Below are 20,994 nucleotides of genomic sequence, written 5' to 3'. Positions count from 1 at the left end.
AAAATTTTTTCTGGTTATAATATACATATATATATACACGCATGCATATAATGCATTGAAAATTTAATCACTGCAGAAAAGTACAAAGAAAATAAAAATCACCCCAAAACCAACCACTTTCAAGATGCAATGATTCTTTTGTTGTAGTTTCTATGATAATAATTCACAAATTAATCTAAGATAATCTAAGTATATAGTATCTCCAAAATTCCACTTCAAATTAACCTGAAAAATAAGTAAATGTTTCTAATACTGTGTCCTAAGGTAACTGAAAATGTCCTTAAAGAGCTTAAAGGAGATGAAATAGTCCAAAAGGTGAATTGGCCTTCCTCCTGTCGTTTGCATTATTTCTAGCATTTGAGCAGCAAGTTTTTGAAGTTCTTCTAACCAGGAATTTTACAGTAATTTTCATCCACCCATCATGTTTTTTTGTCAACAATTAGAACTTGATGCAAGTTTTTTTTCTGATACTGAAATAACTAAAATAAGTGTTCTCAAAGCATTTATATAGAAACTTTCAGTCATGAAAAATGGCAAGTATCATCAATAATTGAGTCATTTACTAGTCTTTAGTCGGGAAGATCCCCTAGAAGAGGAAATGGCAACCCACTCCAGTATTCTTGCCTGGAAAATTCCGTGGACAGAGGAGCTTGTGAGCTACAGTCCATGGGGTCACAAAGGGTCAAACACGACTGAGCAACTGCACACGCATGCACCCGTGCCCGGTGTGGTGTCGTTGTTGGAGACACAGCCATGAACAAAACAAAGTCCCAGATCCTGGGAAGCTTGATTTGAGTGCTTTTTTCATCCAAGCTATTTGAGGTAAATCAACATTCCAGGCCATAACATTAAAAATAATCAAAACAATCTGATTAAAAAATAGGCAGAGGATTTGAATTGACATTTTTCCAAAGAAGACATAGAGATGGCCAACAAGCGTATGAAAGGATACTCAACATCACTAATCACAGTGCAAGTCAAAACCACCATGAGCTTTCATCTCACACGTTTGAGCTTGTGGGCTACGGTCCATGGCATCACAGAGTCAAACACGACTGAGCACGTGAGCATGCATGCACCCGTGCCAGGCGCAGTGTCGCAGTTGGAGACACAGCCATGAACAAAACAAAGTCCTGGATCCTAGGAAGCTTGATGTGAGTACTTTTATCATACAAGCTATTTGAGGTAAATCAACATTCCCAGGCTGTGATGTTAAAATAATAAAAACAATCTGATTAAAACATAGGCGGAGGATTTGAATTGACATTTTTCCAAAGAAGATATACAGATGGCCAACAAGCGTATGAAAAGATACTCAACATCACTAATCACAGTGCAAGTCAAAACCACCATGAACTATCGTCTCACATGTTAGAATGAGTATTATATGAAAGACAAGAAATAACATGAGTGGAGAACAGGAAACCCTTATGCACTGTTGGTAGGAATACAAATTGGTGCAGCCACTGTAGAAAACAGTATAGAGGTTCCTCAAAAAATTAAAAATAGGACTACCATATGATCCTACAAAGAAGAAGGAAACATCTACTCAAAAGACATAGGCAATTCCATGTGGCATGCAACATTATTTACAATAGCCGAAATAATGGCTATGAGGTCCACCTAGCAGTCTAAGTGGTCATTGATGATCAATGTATAAAGGAGATATATATATATATATACACACACACACACACACACACATATATATTTAATGGATTATTCAGCCATAATAAAAGAGGAAACCTTGTCATCTGTGGCAATGTAGATGGACCTTGAGGGCATTATACTGAGTATGATGCAGAGAAAAACAAATACTGTATGATCTTATATGTGGAATCTAAAACAAAGCAAAAACTGAGCTTGTAGATATAGAGAACAGTTTGGTGGCTGCAGCGGGGTGGAGGATGGAGTGCAAAATGAATGGAAGGGGTTAAAAATGTACACACTTCTAACTATAAAATAAATGTCATTGGGATGTAATGTACAGCATGGTGACTATACTTAATAATACTATATTGTATATTTGAAAATTGCTAAAAACAAAACTAGATTTTAAAAGTTCTTGTCCCAAGAAAAAAATTTGTAACATATGGTGATGAATATTAACTAGATTTAGTGTGGTGATAATTTCACAATATATACAAGTATCAAATCATTACATTGTACCCCTGAAAATAACATAATGTCATGTCAATTACACCTCAATTAAAAATTAAAATTTTTTCAAGAATATTTTTGAAAGGAGGACTTTGTAAGAAAATTTGGGAGCCACTGCCTCAGATTCTAAAGAAACCTAGTGAGGTATTTGAGAGTATTTTGTGTAGACTTCAAAGACAGATACATATTGCTCTCCACCTTTTCGTACTCTGCTGGATTACTGGCTGTCTCTGCCTCTCCTGTGAAATGTTCACACTCTTTCCTGCTAGGCAGTGGAACGACCAGATGCTGAGTGATGCTTGCCAACTGGTCCTGGATGAGATTTACATCCCTCCAGATGCTGAGGGTGGCATGGTAGAGTATAGGCGAACCCTCATCATCAGCTTACTCTTCAAATTCTACCTCAAAGTGAGGCGAGGCCTGAATAAAATGGTAAGGATGACTTCTCTGGGTCTCTGGAGTCTTTGGCCTTCTGGACATGAGCCTGCACATGAAGGGCCTCCACGGCCTGGTTTCAAATAATACACAGAGGGTGTCAAGGGTGGGGCTTTCGGGTGGAGCTTCCCCGCCTCCAACAACTTCCTCCTGGCCCTTCTTGTTTCTCTCCTTCCCTCGCCCTCCTTCACTCCTGAGCTGAGAAGGGGATAAATGACCTTGTTATTCCATTTGCCTTATAATTTGTATGACAGATGTTAATATGCATTCATGTTGATTTATAGTAGTGAAGAACATTCAATGAATAAATATAATCTTTTCCTTAAAATAAGACCTATTTTAATATTTTGAAAATATGAATAAGACAAAAAGGGAGAGAAAATCATCTATAATCCCATGGCCTGTATATAACCATTATTAGTATTTTATTATGTACTTCTTCAAACAACAGTGCTAGCCCAGGGAATTCAAAGCTCAGGGCTCTCTCCCAGCAGAACTGGTATCTGATGTCTGGAAGAATAAATAGGATAATCTATTCCTGACATGTGTTTTTCCATGCTAGTCACTCAGATTGTAAAATTAAATGTGAAATAATCTTCTTTTCAGGACCCCCACAAGTTTCCTGATATCCCAGAGAAGTTCGTGAGTGCTCTAGAAGATTTCCCGATAGAAACACCTCAAGGAATTCAGATGTTCCAGGTCAGTGGCTGGGGTTTTTTGCTTTTTAATCTGTCTGTGCATGTAAGTGTATGCCATTATGCATATATCTTCTTTCTTTTCAATAACTTATTTTTATTACTTGTACAGACAAAGTCTGCTAAAACCAGTTAATGTTACCCATTGTCACCCACGCCTGGCTTTCTTGGTTTAGCTTCTATGCTTTTACTGAAGGCTACACAAAGAATTAGATTCTGTATCTCCTTTCCCTACTATTTTCAGTCTTGCTGCTTAAAATTTCCTCCCTTTCTTGGCCCATGTCTGTCCTTTCTTTAAAATCTGACTTAACATTTACTGCTTCGCTCAGTCCTGTCCAAGTCTTTGTGACCCCATGGACTATACAGTCCATGGAATTCTCCACGCCAGAGTACTGGAGTGGGTAGCCTTTCCCTTCTCCAGAGGATCTTCCCAACCCAGGGATAGAACCCAGGTCTCCTGCATTGCAGGTGGATTCTTTACCAAGTGCGTTATGAGGGAAGTCCCTGCTTTCTTATAATCATCCTAAATCTCCCAGAAACTTGTGTATATTTCTTGCACCAAATTAGGTGATGTCAGCTACTCTTTATTGCTATACAAAGTTGATCACATTGTGTTAATGTGTTACGGTGTATTCTGATACCTCAGCAAGGTTGTAGTCTTTGAGAGCAAATAAAAAAAAGTCTTCTTTTTTGGGGTGAGGGAGTGGTTGTAATCAGAATGTATCCTTTACCGTACAGATCTTTATTAATGTTGACTCGCAGATATAGATACCCAGTTGCCTATAGTTTTTCTTGACTTTGGAGTAGGCCAAGATATATCAGACCCAAGTTTCAGTGCTTGAGGACGTCTGGCAGTAAAATAACTTGCTTTGTTCATGAACAGTGCGTGGATCCCCACCAACCCCCACAAGATCCAGTTGGCCACCCAGTCATGCACCAGTCAGCCATTAAACACGCCACAGGGGAAGCTGTGTTTGTTGATGACATGCCGCCCATCTCCCAAGAACTCTTCCTGGCTGTAGTCACCAGCACCAGAGCTCATGCAAAGATCATGTAAGAAAATAAAACGTCCTTATATGTTACTGGAATGCATTCACAATTTCATATTAGAATTGAGAATTTATTACATATGTGGGTCAATTAAGAATAATTTTCTCTTCTGAATGGGAATCAGTCATTTTTTAAACATAGTTAAGAAAAAAAAATATATATATATATAATATATATATGGCCAAAAGTAAGAACTACTAACTGCTGGCACTTTTCACATGGAATACTGCCCATGACTTGTTATAAGGTCATCAATTTTTTGTGGTGTTTGAGAAATCACTTATATTACCCTGAACTTACCTCTGTAACTTCAGTGTGTGCTTTCAAACTTTCCTTCCTAGACTAATTGATACTTCAGAAGCCCTGGCCCTTCCTGGTGTTGTTGATGTGATAACAGCAGAGGATGTTCCAGGAGATAATACCTATCAGGGAGAGATTTTCTACGCACAAAATGAGGTGTGTGATTTGTGTGTCGCTTGTCATTCAAATGCTTTGCTGGAAATGCCAAAATGATTATTGGTCATGGCCCATGTTCACATCACAAAGACCTGCAGGGAACCAGTGACTCCCCCTCAAATTCTCTCTTGAACGGTGGACCCTTTTGAGATTCTGTTAAAAGCCATAAGCCTTCTCAGGGAAGGCTTCTGAAAAACCATCAAGTGGTAGAAGCAATACAGAACATAGGACATTAAAAGAACCAACATTATCTCAGGACAACTGTATTACTGGCTGTGACATGGGAGTGGGAAGGAATGTGACTGAAGACAGTCACAGGCCAGGTCCTTAAATTCTGCCTCCAACCTATGTATCCCCTGAACCCCACTCAAGTTACTGTTTTAGATTTATTCTCAGAGGTTGAAAATAATACAACATGTGGCTTTTCGGCAGGTAATTTGTGTGGGTCAGATCGTCTGCACTGTGGCTGCTGACACCTATGCTCATGCAAAAGAAGCTGCTAAAAAAGTGAAGATTGCTTATGAAGACCTAGAGCCCAGGATTATAACAATAGAGGTATGCAGGCCATCTCATGTCTTCTAGAAAGACTATGCTGGTATAATTTTGACAGAATTCAACCCGTGGGGTCACAAAACCATATAGGGGCTCACCTATACTGGGTTTAGAGTTGTCCATAGTTTTAGAGAGAAGGTTCCAGCAATCTGCACCTCGAAATATAATACTGAGAAATTTTCTGCCTGGAGCTCCCTCCTTTCTTGTGTCCATTTCTCCTCCCTTGATCTCTTGCTAAGGTATGGCCACAGAATACAGATAAGGGATACCAGTGAGATGTTCTATGACCTCACATACAAAACTAGTCAGTGGGGAAATCCAGAGAGTGGAAACTCAGAACAGTTGTAACATTTACTGGATTACAGCTTGGGTCCTCTGTCTCCCTGCCCACTTCCTGCTTAAACACAAGCTCTGGAGATAGTACTCTGACTCACAGTCTGACTCTGTCGTCTAGTGGGACCTTAATAGCAATGAAAGCTTTGACAAGTTGTTTCAACTCCTCATACCTCAGTTTCCTTGACTGTAAAATGGGAACCATGAAAGTACCTACACCAAAAGGTCACTGTGAGGTTAAATGAAAGAATTCAAACGCTTGGAACAGCACTTGGGACATGGAATCCATTCAATAAATGTTAGCTGTCTTTTTGTTTTAGTTGTTTTTGTTAATGAGGACAAGAACATATTCTCAGTGCTTTATAACCCCAGTACCTAGTGAAGCACTAAGCCCATGGTAGGTGCTCAATAAATATGTGTGATGGAAGGATAGATGAGTCCATAAGCAATGTGAATCCCAGCCAATGGGATGCAGTCTTCATCATTCTCTGTGATTCTCCTCTGTCCTTCCCAATGGTTACCAAGCTCAAGTATTTCCCAGTTATCCTCAGAATGCCTCTTAATTCTGTCCCTTTCTTTCTATTCTCATTGTCTCCCATCTCACGGTTCGGCCAGATCCTCATCACCTGTCGTCAGATTAATTATCATAACTGCTTTAAAAGGCTCTTGTATTCTATTTCAACCTATCTGTCCATCACATTAACTTTCTAAGCCTCAAAGTTCAGCAGATCACTTCTTCCACACAGCAACATCCCCTGAGATGAGGTTCTTAGTATGGGACTCAGGATCTTTTGAGGGGGGCTCTTCAGGGCTTCATTGCTGCGCACAAGCTTTCTCTAGTCATGGCGAACAGGGGCCACTCTTGTTGCAGAGCGTGGGCTCCAGGGCATGCAGGCTTCAGTCCTTGTGGTGCATGGGCTCAGGTGCCCTGTGGTGTGTGGGATCTGCCCAGATCAGGGATTGAATCATGTCCCCTGCCTTGGCAGGCAGTCTCCCAACCACTGGACCACCACGTAAGTCCTTAGGATCTTTCTTAATCCAACCTCAAGGCACCTTTCTAGCCCAACCTACTGTTTCTTGATAGAAAATCTCCACCGAGGGTGTGGGGGGCGGGTGGGTGGGGCGGCCCCGGAGCGGCTGACCCTCTGCCTGCAGGGACCTGAGTCGCGAGGCGGCGGCCATGGTGGCGTCGGAGAGCCAGCTCAAGAAAATGGTGTCCAAGTATAAATGCAGAGACCTAACTGTACGTGAAACTGTTAACGTTATTACTTTATACAGAGATCTCAAACCTGTATTGGATTCATATGTTTTTAATGATGGCAGTTCCAGGGAACTAATGAACCTTACTGGAACAATTCCTGTGCCTTATAGCGGTAATACATACAACATTCCAATCTGCCTGTGGCTGCTGGACACATATCCGTATAATCCCCCTATCTGTTTCGTTAAGCCTGCTAGCTCAATGACTATTAAAACAGGAAAGCATGTGGATGCTAATGGGAAGATTTATCTTCCTTATCTACATGAATGGAAGCACCCAGAGTCAGACTTGTTGGGGCTTGTTCAAGTCATGATTGTGGTCTTTGGAGATGAACCTCCAGTCTCCTCTCGTCCTACTGTTTCAGCATCTTATCCACCACACCAGGCAACAGGGCCACCAAATACTTCCTACATTCCAGGCCTGCCAAGTAGGATTTCTGCACACCCATCCGGGTACCCTCCCAATCCCAGTGGTTACCCAGGCTGTCCTTACCCACCTGGTGGTCAGTATCCTGACACAATAAGTTCCCAGTACCCTTCCCAGCTTCCTGTGACCACTCTTGGTCACAGTAGGGATGGCACAATCAGCGAGGACACTGTTGGAGCCTCTCTCAGCTCAGCGGTGAGTGACAGGCTGAGATGGCGGATGAAGGAGGAGATGGATCATGCCCAGGCAGAGCTCAGCACCTTGAAACGAGCAGAGGAAGACCTGGAAAAAAGGCACTAGGATCTCTGGGAGATGGCTACCTGTCTAGATCAAGAGGTAGCTGAGGTTGCTAAAAACATGGAACTTTTGAGAAAGAAGGATGAAGAACTCAGTTCTGCTCTGGAGAAAATGGAAAATCAATCTGAAAACAATGATATTGATGAAGTTATCATTCCCACAGCCCCACTATACAAACAGATCCTAAATCTGTATGCAGAGGAAAATGCTATTGAAGACACTATTTTTAACCTGGGAGAAGCCTTGAGGCAGGGAGTTATAGACCTAGATGTCTTCCTAAAGCATGTACGTCTTCTGTCCCATAACCAGTTCCAGCTGAGGGCGCTAATGCAGAAAGCAAGACAGACTGCCTGTCTCAGTGACCTCTACTGACTTCTCTGATACCAGATGGATACTAGACTCTTCTAAAGTATTCTTTTCTTCTCTTCCTTTCTCTTATATCAGTAGGTACCCAACATAAGTTATTGCAGTTTATCATTCAAGTGTAAAATAGTTTGAATCAATAATATATTTTCTGTTTTCTTTTGGTAAAGACTGGCTTTTATTAATGCACACTCTATCCTCTGTAAACTCTTTCTGTGCTGAATGTTGGGACTGACTATGCTAAATAAAATTTGTTGCATAAAAAAAAAATAAAATCTCCACCCTTCCAGTTGGCTTGTTCTCATTTTGGCCCCTCAGCTTGGTTTCAACCTCAAACTATTGCTTTATGAGGCGCTTTAGACCATAAATGATTCTCCCTCTCTTCTCTAGCTGTCCTCAGTTCAGTTCAGTTCAGTTGCTCAGTCATGTCCGACTCTTTGCAACCCCATGAATCGCAGCATGCCAGGCCTCCCCGTCCATCACCAACTCCTGGAGTTTAGTCAAACCCATGTCCATCAAGTCGGTGATACCATCCAGCCATCTCATCCTCTGTCGTCCCCTTCTCCTCCTGCCCCCAATCCCTCCCAGCATCAGGATCTTTTCCAGTGAGTCAACTCTTCGCATGAGGTGGCCAAAGTATTGGAGTTTCAGCTTCAGCATGAAGCTGTCCTTCCAATGAACACCCAGGACTGATCTCCTTTAGGATGGACTGGTTGGATCTCCTTGCAGTCCAAGGGACTCTCAACAGTCTTCTCCAACACCACAGTTTAAAAGCATCAATTCAGCACTCAGCTTTCTTCACAGTCCAATTCTCACAGCCATACATGACCACTGGAAAAACCATAGCCTTGACCAGATGGACCTTTGTAGACAAAGTAATGTCTCTGCTTTTTAATATGCTATCTAGGTTGGTCATAACTTTCCTTCCAAGGAGTAAGCGTATTTTAATTTCATGGCTGCAATCACCATCTGCAGTGATTTTGGAGCCCCCAAAATAAAGTCTGACACTGTTTCCACTGTTTCCCCATCTATTTCCCATGAAGTGATGGGACCAGATGCCATGATCTTAGTTTTCTGAATGTTGAGCTTTAAGCCAACTTTTTTACTCTCCTCTTTCACTTTCATCAAGAAGCTCTTTAGTTCCCCTTCACTTTCTGTCATAAAGGTGGTGTCATCTGCATATCTGAGGTTATTGATATTTCTCCCAGCAATCTTGATTCCAGCTTGTGCTTCCTCCAGCCCAACATTTCTCATGATGTACTCTGCATGGAAGTTAAATAAGCAGGGTGACAATATACAGCCTTGATGTACTCCTTTCTCTATTTGGAACCAGTCTGTTGTTCCATGTCCAGTTCTAACTATTGCTTCCTGACCTGCATACAGGTTTCTCAAGAGGCAGGTCAGGTGGTCTGGTATTCCCATCTCTTTCAGAATTTTCCACAGTTTATTGTGATCCACACAGTCAAAGGTTTTGGCATAGTCAATAAAGCAGAAATAGATGTTTTTCTGGAACTCGCTTGCTTTTTCCATGATCCAGAGAACGTTGGCAATTTGATCTCTGGTTCCACTGTCTTTTCTAAAACCAGCTTGAATATCTGGAAGTTCACGGCTCATGTATTGCTGAAGCCCGTTTTGGAGAATTTTGAGCATTACTTTACTAGCATGTGAGATGAGTGCAATTGTGCACTCATTTTGTGTAGCTTGAGCATTCTTTGGGATTGCCTTTCTTTGGGATTAGAATGAAAACTGTCCTAATCCCATTCAATTCAACACCTAACTTTCATCACCTACACAAGGTCACCCTTGAGCATTCCTGGCCCCACCAACCTCCTTCTCTTTTCCTCTCTTTACTCTGTTATTTGCCCCCCTCACCACAAAGTTGGTACCTTAACACCAAACTGCCTCAGGCCCTCATTCGGCTGTCTAGAGTAGGACCATATTGTATATATCAATCCTTGTCTCCCCCTCAGCTCTTCCTCAGAGCCCTGAACAAAACTAAGGCAATACCAATGCCTGTAATCCATTTCAACCCAACATCTGTTGTCTCTCCTTACTTCTTGGATTGTCTTGGTGTGTGAAGATCTGATTGAGCAGGAGCTTGGGGCTTTGATGGTGGTTGAATGGCTTATTAGAATGCTTTTAAAAAAACAACACCTTTTTCTTGTTTGTTTTGGTTCGTTATTTCCCCTGCAGCAAGCCCTAGAGCACAATTCATTTCTGTCTGCTGAGAAAAAAATTGAGCAAGGAGATGTAGAGCAAGCCTTTAAACACGTTGACCAAATCATTGAAGGTAAGTGATCTTGAGCCAAAAAGGTAAAGCCTCTGCAGTTGAAGACTTAATTCAGTCATCTGGCTTGAGAAATACTAGAGCTCTCAGGCAAAGTTTCTCAACCCTAGTGTGATTTTTTGAATCACAATTTTAAATGCACAAATAATTAATTTACTAAGCTTGATGAAATTTTACATATGTATAAGTCTATGGGTGGAATGGTTAGATAACATCACCAACTCAATGGACATGAATCTGAGCAAACTCTGGGAGATAATGAAGGACAGGGAAGCCTGGCATGCTGCAGTCCATGGGGCAAAAAATTGGACACAACTCAGTGACCAAATAAGAACAACAATAGGTCTATGTAAATACTACCCACACCAAGATATAGAATATTTCCAGCACCCTGAAAGCTTCCTTGTGCCCCTTCTCAGTCAGTAAACCTCCCAAAGATTTTTGTTTTAATTTTACTTATTTGGCTGTGCTGAGTCTTTGTTGCTATGCAAGGGCTTTCTCTAGTTGGAATGTGCAGGCTTCTCTTACCGAAGAGCATGGGTCTAGGGCTCTCAGCCTTCAGTAGTTGTGGCATATGGGCTTAGTTGCCCCTCAACACATGGAATCTTCCCAAACGAGGGATCAAACCAGGGCCGCCTGAATCGGCAGGTAGATTCTTAACCACTGAACCACCAAGAAAGTCCCCAAAGATTTTATTCTAACCTTTACCACTGTAGATTAGTTTTACCTCTTTTGAACTTCATATAAGTGGAACTTTATAGTATAACTCCTTTAGCGCCTACTCCTTTTATTCAATATTGTGTATGGAGGGCTCATCCATGTTGTTGCATAGATCCATAATTCTTTTTCATTGTTCAGGAATATTTCATGGTATAAATATTTATATATCCATTATATCTGTAATTATACCCATAATTTATTTATCTATTCTACCATTGATATGTATTTGAATTTTTTCAACTTGGGGCTTTTATGAATAGTTCCTGTAAACACTGTTATTATACATGTCTTGTGGTGAAGATAAGCACTCATTTTCAATAGAATATACTCAGTAGTAGAAATGCCAAATAATTCTGTTTTAATATGTTTTGCTTTTAGTTAATGCCAAACATTAAAAAATGTTTTTCCTACTTTACTCCTAATAACAATTGTAAAAGTTCCATTGTTTGTTTATTATCATCAGTCTTTTTAGTTTAAATCTTGTACACCCTTCTCAATATTTCTTTCTAGTACTTGATACTTCACAACGCTATTGTAATGCTATTGTAAATTATATTTTTATTTAATTTTCTACTCATTTATGTCTAATATATAAAGACAGTTGGTTTTTGTATATTGATCTTACAGCCAGGAGTTTCACTAAATTCCCTCACTATTTTAATTGTCTTACAGAGTCTCTTGAATTTTCTGTGTATAAAGTTGTATCTTAACAGTTTTATTTATCTTTCCTAATGTTGATACTATATTGTTTGCTTGCTTGCTTGTTTTGAATTGCTGCACTGGGTAAGACTTAGTACAGTTTTTTAAAATACAAATATCCAGATACCACCTCAGACTTGTGAAATCGGAACCTTGGAGTAAAAAGGTCAGAGCATCAGTATTTTTTAACAGATCTCCATGTGGGTGAGTCTAATTTGTGGCCAGAGTTGAAAGCTGCAGTTGTCTTTACTAAGAGAATTGCTACAGATCTTAAGTAAGAGAAAATAGTGATTTTTACAGTAATTTTTACAATCTGTTACCTACTTCTAAATAAATGGAATGGCAAGTGCTATATGTTTTACTGAAATGCCTTTAGAATAGTTGTTTCCCAGCATCATTCTGTTTAAGCAGAAAATGTAGACTGATTCCCAATCATAAAAACAATTTACTACCTCAGAAGAATAGTTAAATACAAGCAGGAAAGCTAAGAAAGATGCTCAGAGATTTGACAATATCTACTCTTGTGTCAAACATTCATTACTCCATAATAGATTTTATAGAAGAAACTAAATGGGATTTTACAAAGACTATAAATTTGGGCTAAAGGTTATTTAGTTGTGATAAAAATATTAGTTAACATTTATCAGGTACTCATTGTGCCAGGCACCCTGCCAAGCATTTTACATGTTTTATGTTATTTAATCCTGACGACAACCCTAAGAAATGAGTAGTATTATATTAAGTCTATTTTAAGTTCCTAAGTATTACTGCTTACTATTTGATATGTAAGTAGAACACCGCTGAGAAAGAACACATCAGTAGTTCTTACTTTACACATCAGTAGTTCTTTATTTTAATATGTAAGTAGAACACCGATAAGAACTGGTTATGAGATCTCAACCAGTTACTTAACTTTTCAAAGCCTCAGTTTCATCATCTGTAAAATGCAGCTACTGATGTATTCTTTCTTAGCGGTGTTCTACTTACATATTAAATAGTAAGCAGTAATACTTAGGAACTTAAAATGGACTTAATAATAATATAGGGTTGTTGTCAGGATTAAATAACATAAAACATGTAAAATGCTTGGCATGGGGCCTGGCACAATGAGTACCTGATAACACATCAGTAGTTGCATTTTACAGATGATGAAACTGAGGCTTTGAAAAGTTAAGTAACTGGTTGAGAGCTCATAACCAGTTAGCGGTAGAACCAGGACTGGAGCCCAGAATTGGTTGAGCCCTAGGCCCTTGCTGTCAACCATAGTAGTATATTTTCTTTAAATTTCTGTTCTCGCTGAGGGTAACAGAATGACAAGATGCTAGCTAGCTATTTGTCATTCAGGATTCTGGCCATAGTGGGAGTTCAAGTTGAGAGTTTGAAAGTCAAAGGGAATTTAAAATTTGGACAGAAATGACCAAGAGTTGGAGAAGACTCTTGAGAGTTCCTTGGACTGCAAGGAGATCAAACCAGCCAATCCTAAAGGAAGTCAACCCTGAATATTCATTGGAAGGACTGATGCTGAAGCTGAAGCTCCCATACTTTGGCCACCTGATGCAAAAAGCCAACTCATTGGAAAAGACCCTGATGCTGGGAAAGACTGAGGGCAGGAGGAGAAGGGGGTGACAGAGGATGAGATGGTTGGATGGCATCACCGACTCGATGGACATGAATTTGAGCAAACTCCAGGAGATAGTGAAGGAAGGGAAGCCTGGCCTGCTGCAGTCCATGGGGTCACAAAGAGTCGGACACGACTGAACAACTGAACAGCAACACAACCAGGAGTTATTGAGAATATAATGTCTTGTAATAGTTAACAGCATGGATCCTGGGGTCAGGCTGCCTGGGTTTGGATCCCAGCTCCGCTCTTTACCGGCTATGTGACCTTGGGAAGCTTACTTAACCTTTCTATGTCTCAAATTCCTAATAATACCTGCCTCATAGGATTGGTACAGAGAGTGCATACATTTATTATCTATAAAGTTCTAGACCTCAGAATAATATCTATCATATGTAAAAACTATTTTATTATTAAATAAATTTGAATTTAGATTAAAATCAGTATATACATGCTGAAAGCAAACTTTTTTTGTAGGGGAAAGGGTGCCTTTTTACATGACTCACATCCTATTATCCCAAGAAGTAATTCAAGAAATCCTTTGTTTTCTGGCAAAGCAATTCACTTATTTTTAACAGTATGGGGTTCTTTTGGTTAGTTTTAAAGTAAAAATACTAACTTTCCAATACTTAAATAAGGGCTAAATGTGTCTCTAGTACAACCTACAAAATAATAAGGATGAAGAACTTATTTACAAAACAGATACAGATTCACAAACTTAGAAAACAAACATGGTTGCCAGGAGGGAAGGATGGGGAGAAGGGATAGTTAGGGAGTTTGAGATGGACATGTACACACTGCTGTATTTAAAATGGATCACCAACAAGGACCTGCGGTATAGCCCAGGAAATTCTCCTCAGTGTGATGGGCAGGCTGGATGGGAGGGGAGTGTGGGGGAGAATGGATACATGTATATGTATCACTGAGTCCCTTTGCTGCTCACCTGAAACCATCACAACATTGTTAATTGGCTATACTCCAATATGAAATAAAAGGTTTAAAAAAACAATAATAAGGATGTACTGAGCAAGCCAAAAATCTCAGCTAAATCAACAAGAGCAGGCTGGTTTTAAGGTAGGAATCAACCTACTTACCTTCTCTGTGACCCAATAATCCTGACATTGCCTAATTAGGGTACATACTATTATTACCTCCAATTTTCTAGATGAGGAAATGAGGATTTACTAACTTGGCCAAACTCACTGAGCAAGGATATAACAGAGCTAGGATATGTGGTCATGTTGGCCTGTGTACTCAAGTCCAACACATCGCAGATCTCACCACCCACTGGACAGGCCAAGAGAAGGGAGGGAGCCAGCCAGAGTCAGGCAGCTGGTGAGGCACAATGAAGATTGATGAGAAAATGTGGTTTAACCAAATGATGCGAAGTCAAGCTCTATAAACTGAAGTAACTTGCTCTTTACAAAGTAAACACCACCAAGAGTCCCCAGGTTGGAACTTTCAAGTAAACCTTGTTCTGTGTTTATGCTTTATAGGTGAGGTCCACGTGGAAGGTCAGGAACATTTTTACATGGAAACGCAAACTATCCTGGCAATCCCCCAAGAGGAAGATAAGGAAATGGTGATACACCTTGGAACACAGTTTCAGACCCATGTGCAGGTAACAGAGTATTTTGGGAAAATGAGACTCCAAATGGCTGTGTGACAGAGGCCCTTACAACCAGGCTTTCCACTCTAGGGGCCTTTTGATGTCTGCACTCCCTGCATACTTGCCATTGGCTGAAGTCCAGAATGAAGGAAATGGGGCAGATATTTCCCTAAAAAGGCAGACCTTTCACAGATCTGAAAATTGTGCTGCCTTCCCAAAATAGAGGGCAGAGTCTATCTTCCCCTTCTAACAACTTATAGTGTGAAACTTAATCTCAGGGAGGTCAAAGCCTTAATATTGCATTTACATTTCCCTTTGTGGTGCTTCTGAGTTGCATCTCTGTGTGAATGTTTTTATAAATCGGTGGCATACGTGTGAAGTGATTGCATCTTCAAGACATTTTCAGCCCAGTGCAGCAGCATGTGAATTCCAATCCTGTTGTGGTTGAGATTTAACCTCACCAAGGCAAGTAAAGAAAATCCTCTGACATTCCCCTCTTCTGAAACATGGAGCTGTAGGTCCTAAAGCAGTGGCAGGCACAGGGGATCCTTGGCCAGTTCTGGGAGGAGGAGTAATGACAGCCTCACTGAAGGAAGGAGCTGGGGGCTTCCTGGTGGGGCACAGTGAGTTGGTAGCTTGAGGTCCTGAAGGATGGCGAGGCTCAGTAGGTGGAGGAAGCTCCCAGCTGCCATTCAAAGAAATAAACATGTATAACAGAACTAGCAAAACAGCCTATCAGCAGATGTTTAACCCAGAGCCCTTGAGAAGATGCTGGTGCTGAGCCGGGATGTAGCTGCGGCCTCCACTGTTGCAAATTTTGGAGTGGACAGAGATGGAAATATAGGCTTTGACGCTAATCTGCTACATGATCTCCAACAAGCAGCTGGACACCAATATCTTCTGTAAATTGAGGAATTTGATAATGATCACCCCTGAGGTCTCTTTTGGCAGACCATATGTGGCTCTGGGGTCCAGAGGAATAACATGTATGTCCTAAGGTCCTTAGTTATTTCCCATCATCACCTTCTGAGGTGCAATCAGTCATGACAGCAGGCATTTCCCAGGGATAATAGGGGCACTGGGTACTCACAGCCCAAAGCCCATAGCCTGGGGCAGCATCAAAGGCAGGGCCAGTAAAGAATTTGAATAGATATTTCTCCAAAGAAAGTCTGTGAATGACTAATAAGCACATGAAAAGACGCTCACACGTGGCCAAATATTAAGTCGTTTCAGTCATGTCCGACTCTGTGAAACCCTATGGACTGGAACCCACCAGGCTCCTTGGGTTCCTGGTTGGGAAACTAAGATCCCACAAGCCTCGTGTGTGTGTGTGTGTGTGTGTGTGTGTTTAAGTCACTTCAGTCATGTCCAACTCTTTGTGAACCTATGGACTGTAGCTCACAAGGCTCCCCTGTCCATGGGATTCTCCAGGCAAGAATACTGGAACAGGTTGCCATTTCCTTCTCCAGGGGATCTTCCTGACCCACGGCTTGAACCCGCATCTGTTAACATCTCCTGCATTGGCAGGCTGGTTTTTTACCACTGGCGCCACCTGGGAAGCTCAGCATCATTAAACCACTGTGTGTGTGTGTGCATAGTCGCTCAGTCGTGTCCGACTCTTTGCCACCCCATGGACTGTAGCCCACCAAGCTCCGCTGTCCATGGGGATTCTCCAGGCTAGAATACTAGAGTGGGTTGCCATGCCCTTCTCCAGGGGTCTTCCCAACCCAGGGATTGAACCCAGGTCTTCCGCATTGCAGGCAGATTCTTTACCGTCTGAGCCACCATGGAAGCTCACTAGAAAAATGCAAATGAAAACACAGTAATAGCAGTTCACTAGACAAACAAAGGACAAATAGTAACAAGTGAGAATGTGGAGACATTAGAAGATTTATTCCCAGCAACAGAGCATGAAAATGGCAGAGCCACTTAGGAAACAGCTTGGCAGTTTCTCAAGATGCTAAAGATAGAGTGATCATATAACCCAGCAATTTCACAACTAGGTATCTGTCCAAGGTGGACTTCCCAGGTGGCTCAGTGACAAAGAACCCACCTGCCACTGCAGGAGATGCGGGTTTGATCCCTGTGTCAGGAAGATCCTCTGGAGAAGAAAATGGCAACCCACTCCAGTATGTTTGCCTGGAAAATTTTCCAGGGAGAGAGGAGCCTGGCCGACTATAATCCATGAGGTCGCAAAAGAGTTGGACATGACTTAACAACTAAATAACAGCAAACATTTTCATTAGGAGTGACTGCTTAATAGATATAAGTGTTCTTTGGAGATGCTTAAAATATTCTAAAATTAAGTTACAAAGATGGTTGCATAATTGTGTGAATGCTGTTTTTGCTCAACTACTGAATTTCTCTTACTAGGTAGAGAGGAAGTACATGAGTGAGGAAATAAGCCAGTAAGTTGCACTTACCTGACTTTGGAGACTTACCTCTTTCAGGAATACGTGGCTGCAGCACTAAATATCCCAAGGAACAGAATTGCCTGTCACACGAAAAGAGCTGGAGGAGCATTTGGGGGGAAAGTGAGCAAGCCTGCTCTGCTGGGAGCTGTCAGTGCCGTGGCTGCCAACAAGTAAGAGTTACAGTGGCCGCAGGGCAGATGCCACCTATGTCCCCCCAGCCCCGCACCCCAACTTTCATCCCACTGATCATAGCCCTTCATTTCCAAAGGGCATGGTCAGCACGTGGGTAAAGACACACTGGACCTGGAGCCAGAGGGCCTGGGTGTCAGCCCGGCTCTGCCCACTCATTCACAGGGTCACCTTGGGCAAGTCACCTTGGTTTCCTCACCAGTAAAGTGGTGAAAGTAATAACTACCTGTGTCCCAGGGTGGTTGTGTGAAATAAATGTAATCACTATAAATTTTGATTCACTGCACAGATGTAACTAGACGTTACTTTTATGAGTTGCATTGACTTTCACTCATTTAAGTGTTTATGTTTCAAACCATTAAAATAAATCAAGCTGAGGTTGGCTGAGGAGAGGGAGGCTCAAAATCCCAACCTTATGAGGGGCATGTTTTTTCACGAAATAAATCAGGTGTATTGCTGCCTGGGAATGTTCTCTTAGCCTCTGCATGTTCTGGATGGAATAACCAGACCCCAGGAATAACCACGACTTCTGTGAATTAACCTTAAAACTACTAAATTTCACTAAGTATATTCAGGACAAACCTAACTTACCCCTGGTTACTGCTCCAAAAAGAAAGGCTGTGAATGTTCCAGCTCGTTGGCGCTTTCCAACAATAGAGAAGACCATCTAGTAAGTACAGGTGTGTAGGTCTTGGGAGCACTCCCGCAGAAGCAGGAGGAGTGTTCACTAGGCACTTGAAGAAGGAAGAGTCTGAATGCAGCCAGGGGAGGTTGACAAACGATTGGTTCTCCACCCTTTCAGCCTCCACATCCCACTTATAACAAATATATTATCCCCCTTTTAATGTCCCCAGATGAAATTCATAATAGTACAACCTGCTTACACATATAATTGCTAAATAATCATAAAATTCCTTGATGTCATATAAAAAGAAATAAAAAGGAAGGAAACTTAACCAAATAACATGTTATTTCAATATCTGAATTCTCAGATGTGACTAAACCAAAATGATTACAGTAATAGGAGTTCTTTTCCCACATTTTAATACCCCCACAAATTTTCAAAATAGCCTGCAACTACCCCCAATCCCACATTGAGAAACCACGAAACTGAACTATCTTAAGCTTTCTTTCCTTATTTCGATACATCTCCCCCGTCATGAAGCATCCAGCATGTTAACAGAATCATCTCCTACAGGACTGGCCGCCCAATACGGTTCATTCTGGAACGTGGTGATGACATGTTGATAACTGCTGGCCGCCACCCACTGCTCGGAAAATACAAAGTGAGTGACAGCAGCAAATTCAGGAAACTGCTTACAACACTGTCCGGTGATAACCAACCTATAGTACAGACAATTTACTAAGTTCTGTGCCACTTGAAAGGGACATTGGGATGCTGCCTAAAACTAATCAGAACTTCCTGTTGAGGTCATGGTCTACTTGGTCACCACCCTCAGTGTTCCTCTGGTGACTGTCACATCAAACCATGTGCATAAGCTGGGTATAGACTGACAGCTGTGACCAGATGTGTTTGTGTTCAGCATGGTCTGGTTGTAAAGGACTATTGAGGAAACGGTTTACTTGTTCTATCACTTTGCAGATTGGATTCATGAACAATGGTGTGATCAAAGCTGCTGATATTGAATATTATATCAACGGCGGATGCACTCCTGATGAGTCTGAGTTGGTAAATAAGAAACACACCTTTCCCATAAGTTACCATTGCACTGCTCTTTGTACGAATAATCATCATACAAATTAGACAAATTCTGTGAAGCATTTGAGTTAGAGATAACATTTGGATAAGCGGTTTTGAATACTTGATAGATATGAAGTTTTGTGTTGTTCTGCTTTAACTCAGGTAATGGAGTTCATGGTGCTGAGATCTGAAAATGCATATTATATTCCTAATTTCCGGTGTCGGGGTAGACCTTGCAAAACAAATTTGCCTTCCAACACTGCTTTCCGAGGATTTGGCTTCCCCCAGGGCATAGTGGTCGGTGAAGCTTATATAACTGCTGTGGCCTCTCGGTGTAACTTAACCCCTGAACAGGTAAGTCATCAGTCTGAACACCCTAACAAAATTCTGACATCATTGGTTCAAACATATGTTGAATATCTATGTATATTAATAGACGATGTCATCTTCTAGTCTTGAGGTGTCTGGTGCTAAAGAACCCGCCTGCCAGTGCAGGAGACGTGGCTTCACTCCTGTGTACCAAGTCAATCATAAAACTTGTTAACCAAAACAACAAATAGCACTTCTGATTTTGTGGATCAGTTGGGTAGCTCTTCTGGCCTAGACCAGCTCAACTAGAGTTTTATAGTCTAAAAGACAGCCTAAGCTGGCATGTCTGGTGGTCCTTGGGCTGATTAGTCTAGGGGATGTCTCAGCTGGGAAGGCTGTCTCTGCTTCACAGTTTCTCACCCTCGAGGAGGCTAGCCCAGATCAGCTCTCAAGGTGGCTCAGAGAATGAGTAGCAAGAATGTGGCAAGCCCTAATGCACAAACACTTTTCAAGTCTCTGCCTATATTGTCCCATTGGCCAAACAAGTGTCTTGGCCAATCCCAGAGTTGGTATGAAGCATCCAAGGGCATGAATAAAGTGGAATATTATGGCCATGTGTACACGCATTCTAGCACAGTTCAAGATTTTGAGGAATTAAGTTTCATTAGATCCCATTTGTTTAGTTTTGCTTTTATTTCCAATATTCTGGGAGGTGGGTCATAGAGGATCTTGCTGTGATTTATGTCGGAGAGTGTTTTGCCTATGTTCTCCTCTAGGAGTTTTATAGTTTCTGGTCTGACATTTAGATCTTTAATCCATTTTGAGTTTATTTTTGTGTATGGTGTTAGAAAGTGTTCTAGTTTCATTCTTTTACAAGTGGTTGACCAGTTTTCCCAGCACCACTTGTTAAAGAGGTTGTCTTTTTTCCATTGTATATCCTTGCCTCCTTTGTCAAAGATAAGGTGTCCATAGGTCGTGGATTTATCTTCTGGGCTTTCTATTCTGTTCCATTGATCTATAATTCTGTCTTTGTGCCAGTAACGCATACTGTCTTGAGTGACTGTGGCTTTGTAGAGAGTCTGCGAAGTCCAGTGCAGGTTGATTCCTCCAATTCCATTCTTCTTTTTCAAGATTACTTTGGCTATTCGAGGTTTTTTGTATTTCCATACAAATTGTGAAATTCTTTGGTCTAGTTCTGTGAAAAATACCGTTGGTAGCTTGATAGGGATTGCATTGAATCTATAGATTGCTTGGGGTAGAATAGCCATTTTGACAATATTGATTCTTCCAATCCATGAACACGGTATGTTTCTCCATCTGTTTGTGTCCTCTTTGATTTCCTTCATCAGTGTTTTATAGTTTTCTATGTATAGGTCTTTCGTTTCTTTAGGTAGATGTACTCCTAAGTATTTTATTCTT

General features: G+C 41.2%; 2 protein-coding genes across 3 annotated transcripts in view; both read left to right on the top strand.

The window, feature by feature from the left end:
- LOC122426516 (aldehyde oxidase 4) overlaps positions 1 to 20,994 on the top strand; it is an 82,405-nt gene that overhangs the window by 30,858 nt on the left and 30,553 nt on the right. For both annotated transcript variants that reach the window (XM_043445508.1, XM_043445509.1), the window contains 11 exons: positions 2,430 to 2,592; positions 3,202 to 3,294; positions 4,174 to 4,343; positions 4,682 to 4,796; positions 5,229 to 5,351; positions 10,222 to 10,318; positions 14,849 to 14,973; positions 17,412 to 17,545; positions 18,763 to 18,850; positions 19,168 to 19,254; positions 19,429 to 19,620. In XM_043445508.1, coding sequence (XP_043301443.1) covers positions 2,430 to 2,592; positions 3,202 to 3,294; positions 4,174 to 4,343; positions 4,682 to 4,796; positions 5,229 to 5,351; positions 10,222 to 10,318; positions 14,849 to 14,973; positions 17,412 to 17,545; positions 18,763 to 18,850; positions 19,168 to 19,254; positions 19,429 to 19,620 — 1,387 coding nt within the window. The remainder of the gene's footprint in view (positions 1 to 2,429; positions 2,593 to 3,201; positions 3,295 to 4,173; positions 4,344 to 4,681; positions 4,797 to 5,228; positions 5,352 to 10,221; positions 10,319 to 14,848; positions 14,974 to 17,411; positions 17,546 to 18,762; positions 18,851 to 19,167; positions 19,255 to 19,428; positions 19,621 to 20,994) is intronic.
- Positions 6,833 to 8,307, top strand: LOC122426517 (tumor susceptibility gene 101 protein-like). The gene is given in 1 exon segment (XM_043445510.1): positions 6,833 to 8,307. A coding segment is annotated over 1 exon segment (1,176 nt). The 5' UTR covers positions 6,833 to 6,861; the 3' UTR covers positions 8,038 to 8,307.

The sequence above is a fragment of the Cervus canadensis genome, chromosome 24 (genome assembly GCF_019320065.1).
Source record: "Cervus canadensis isolate Bull #8, Minnesota chromosome 24, ASM1932006v1, whole genome shotgun sequence".
In the NCBI taxonomy this organism is placed as follows: domain Eukaryota; kingdom Metazoa; phylum Chordata; class Mammalia; order Artiodactyla; family Cervidae; genus Cervus; species Cervus canadensis.
Note: the sequence above shows the minus strand (reverse complement) of the source record. Positions and strands in the feature narration are given on the sequence as shown.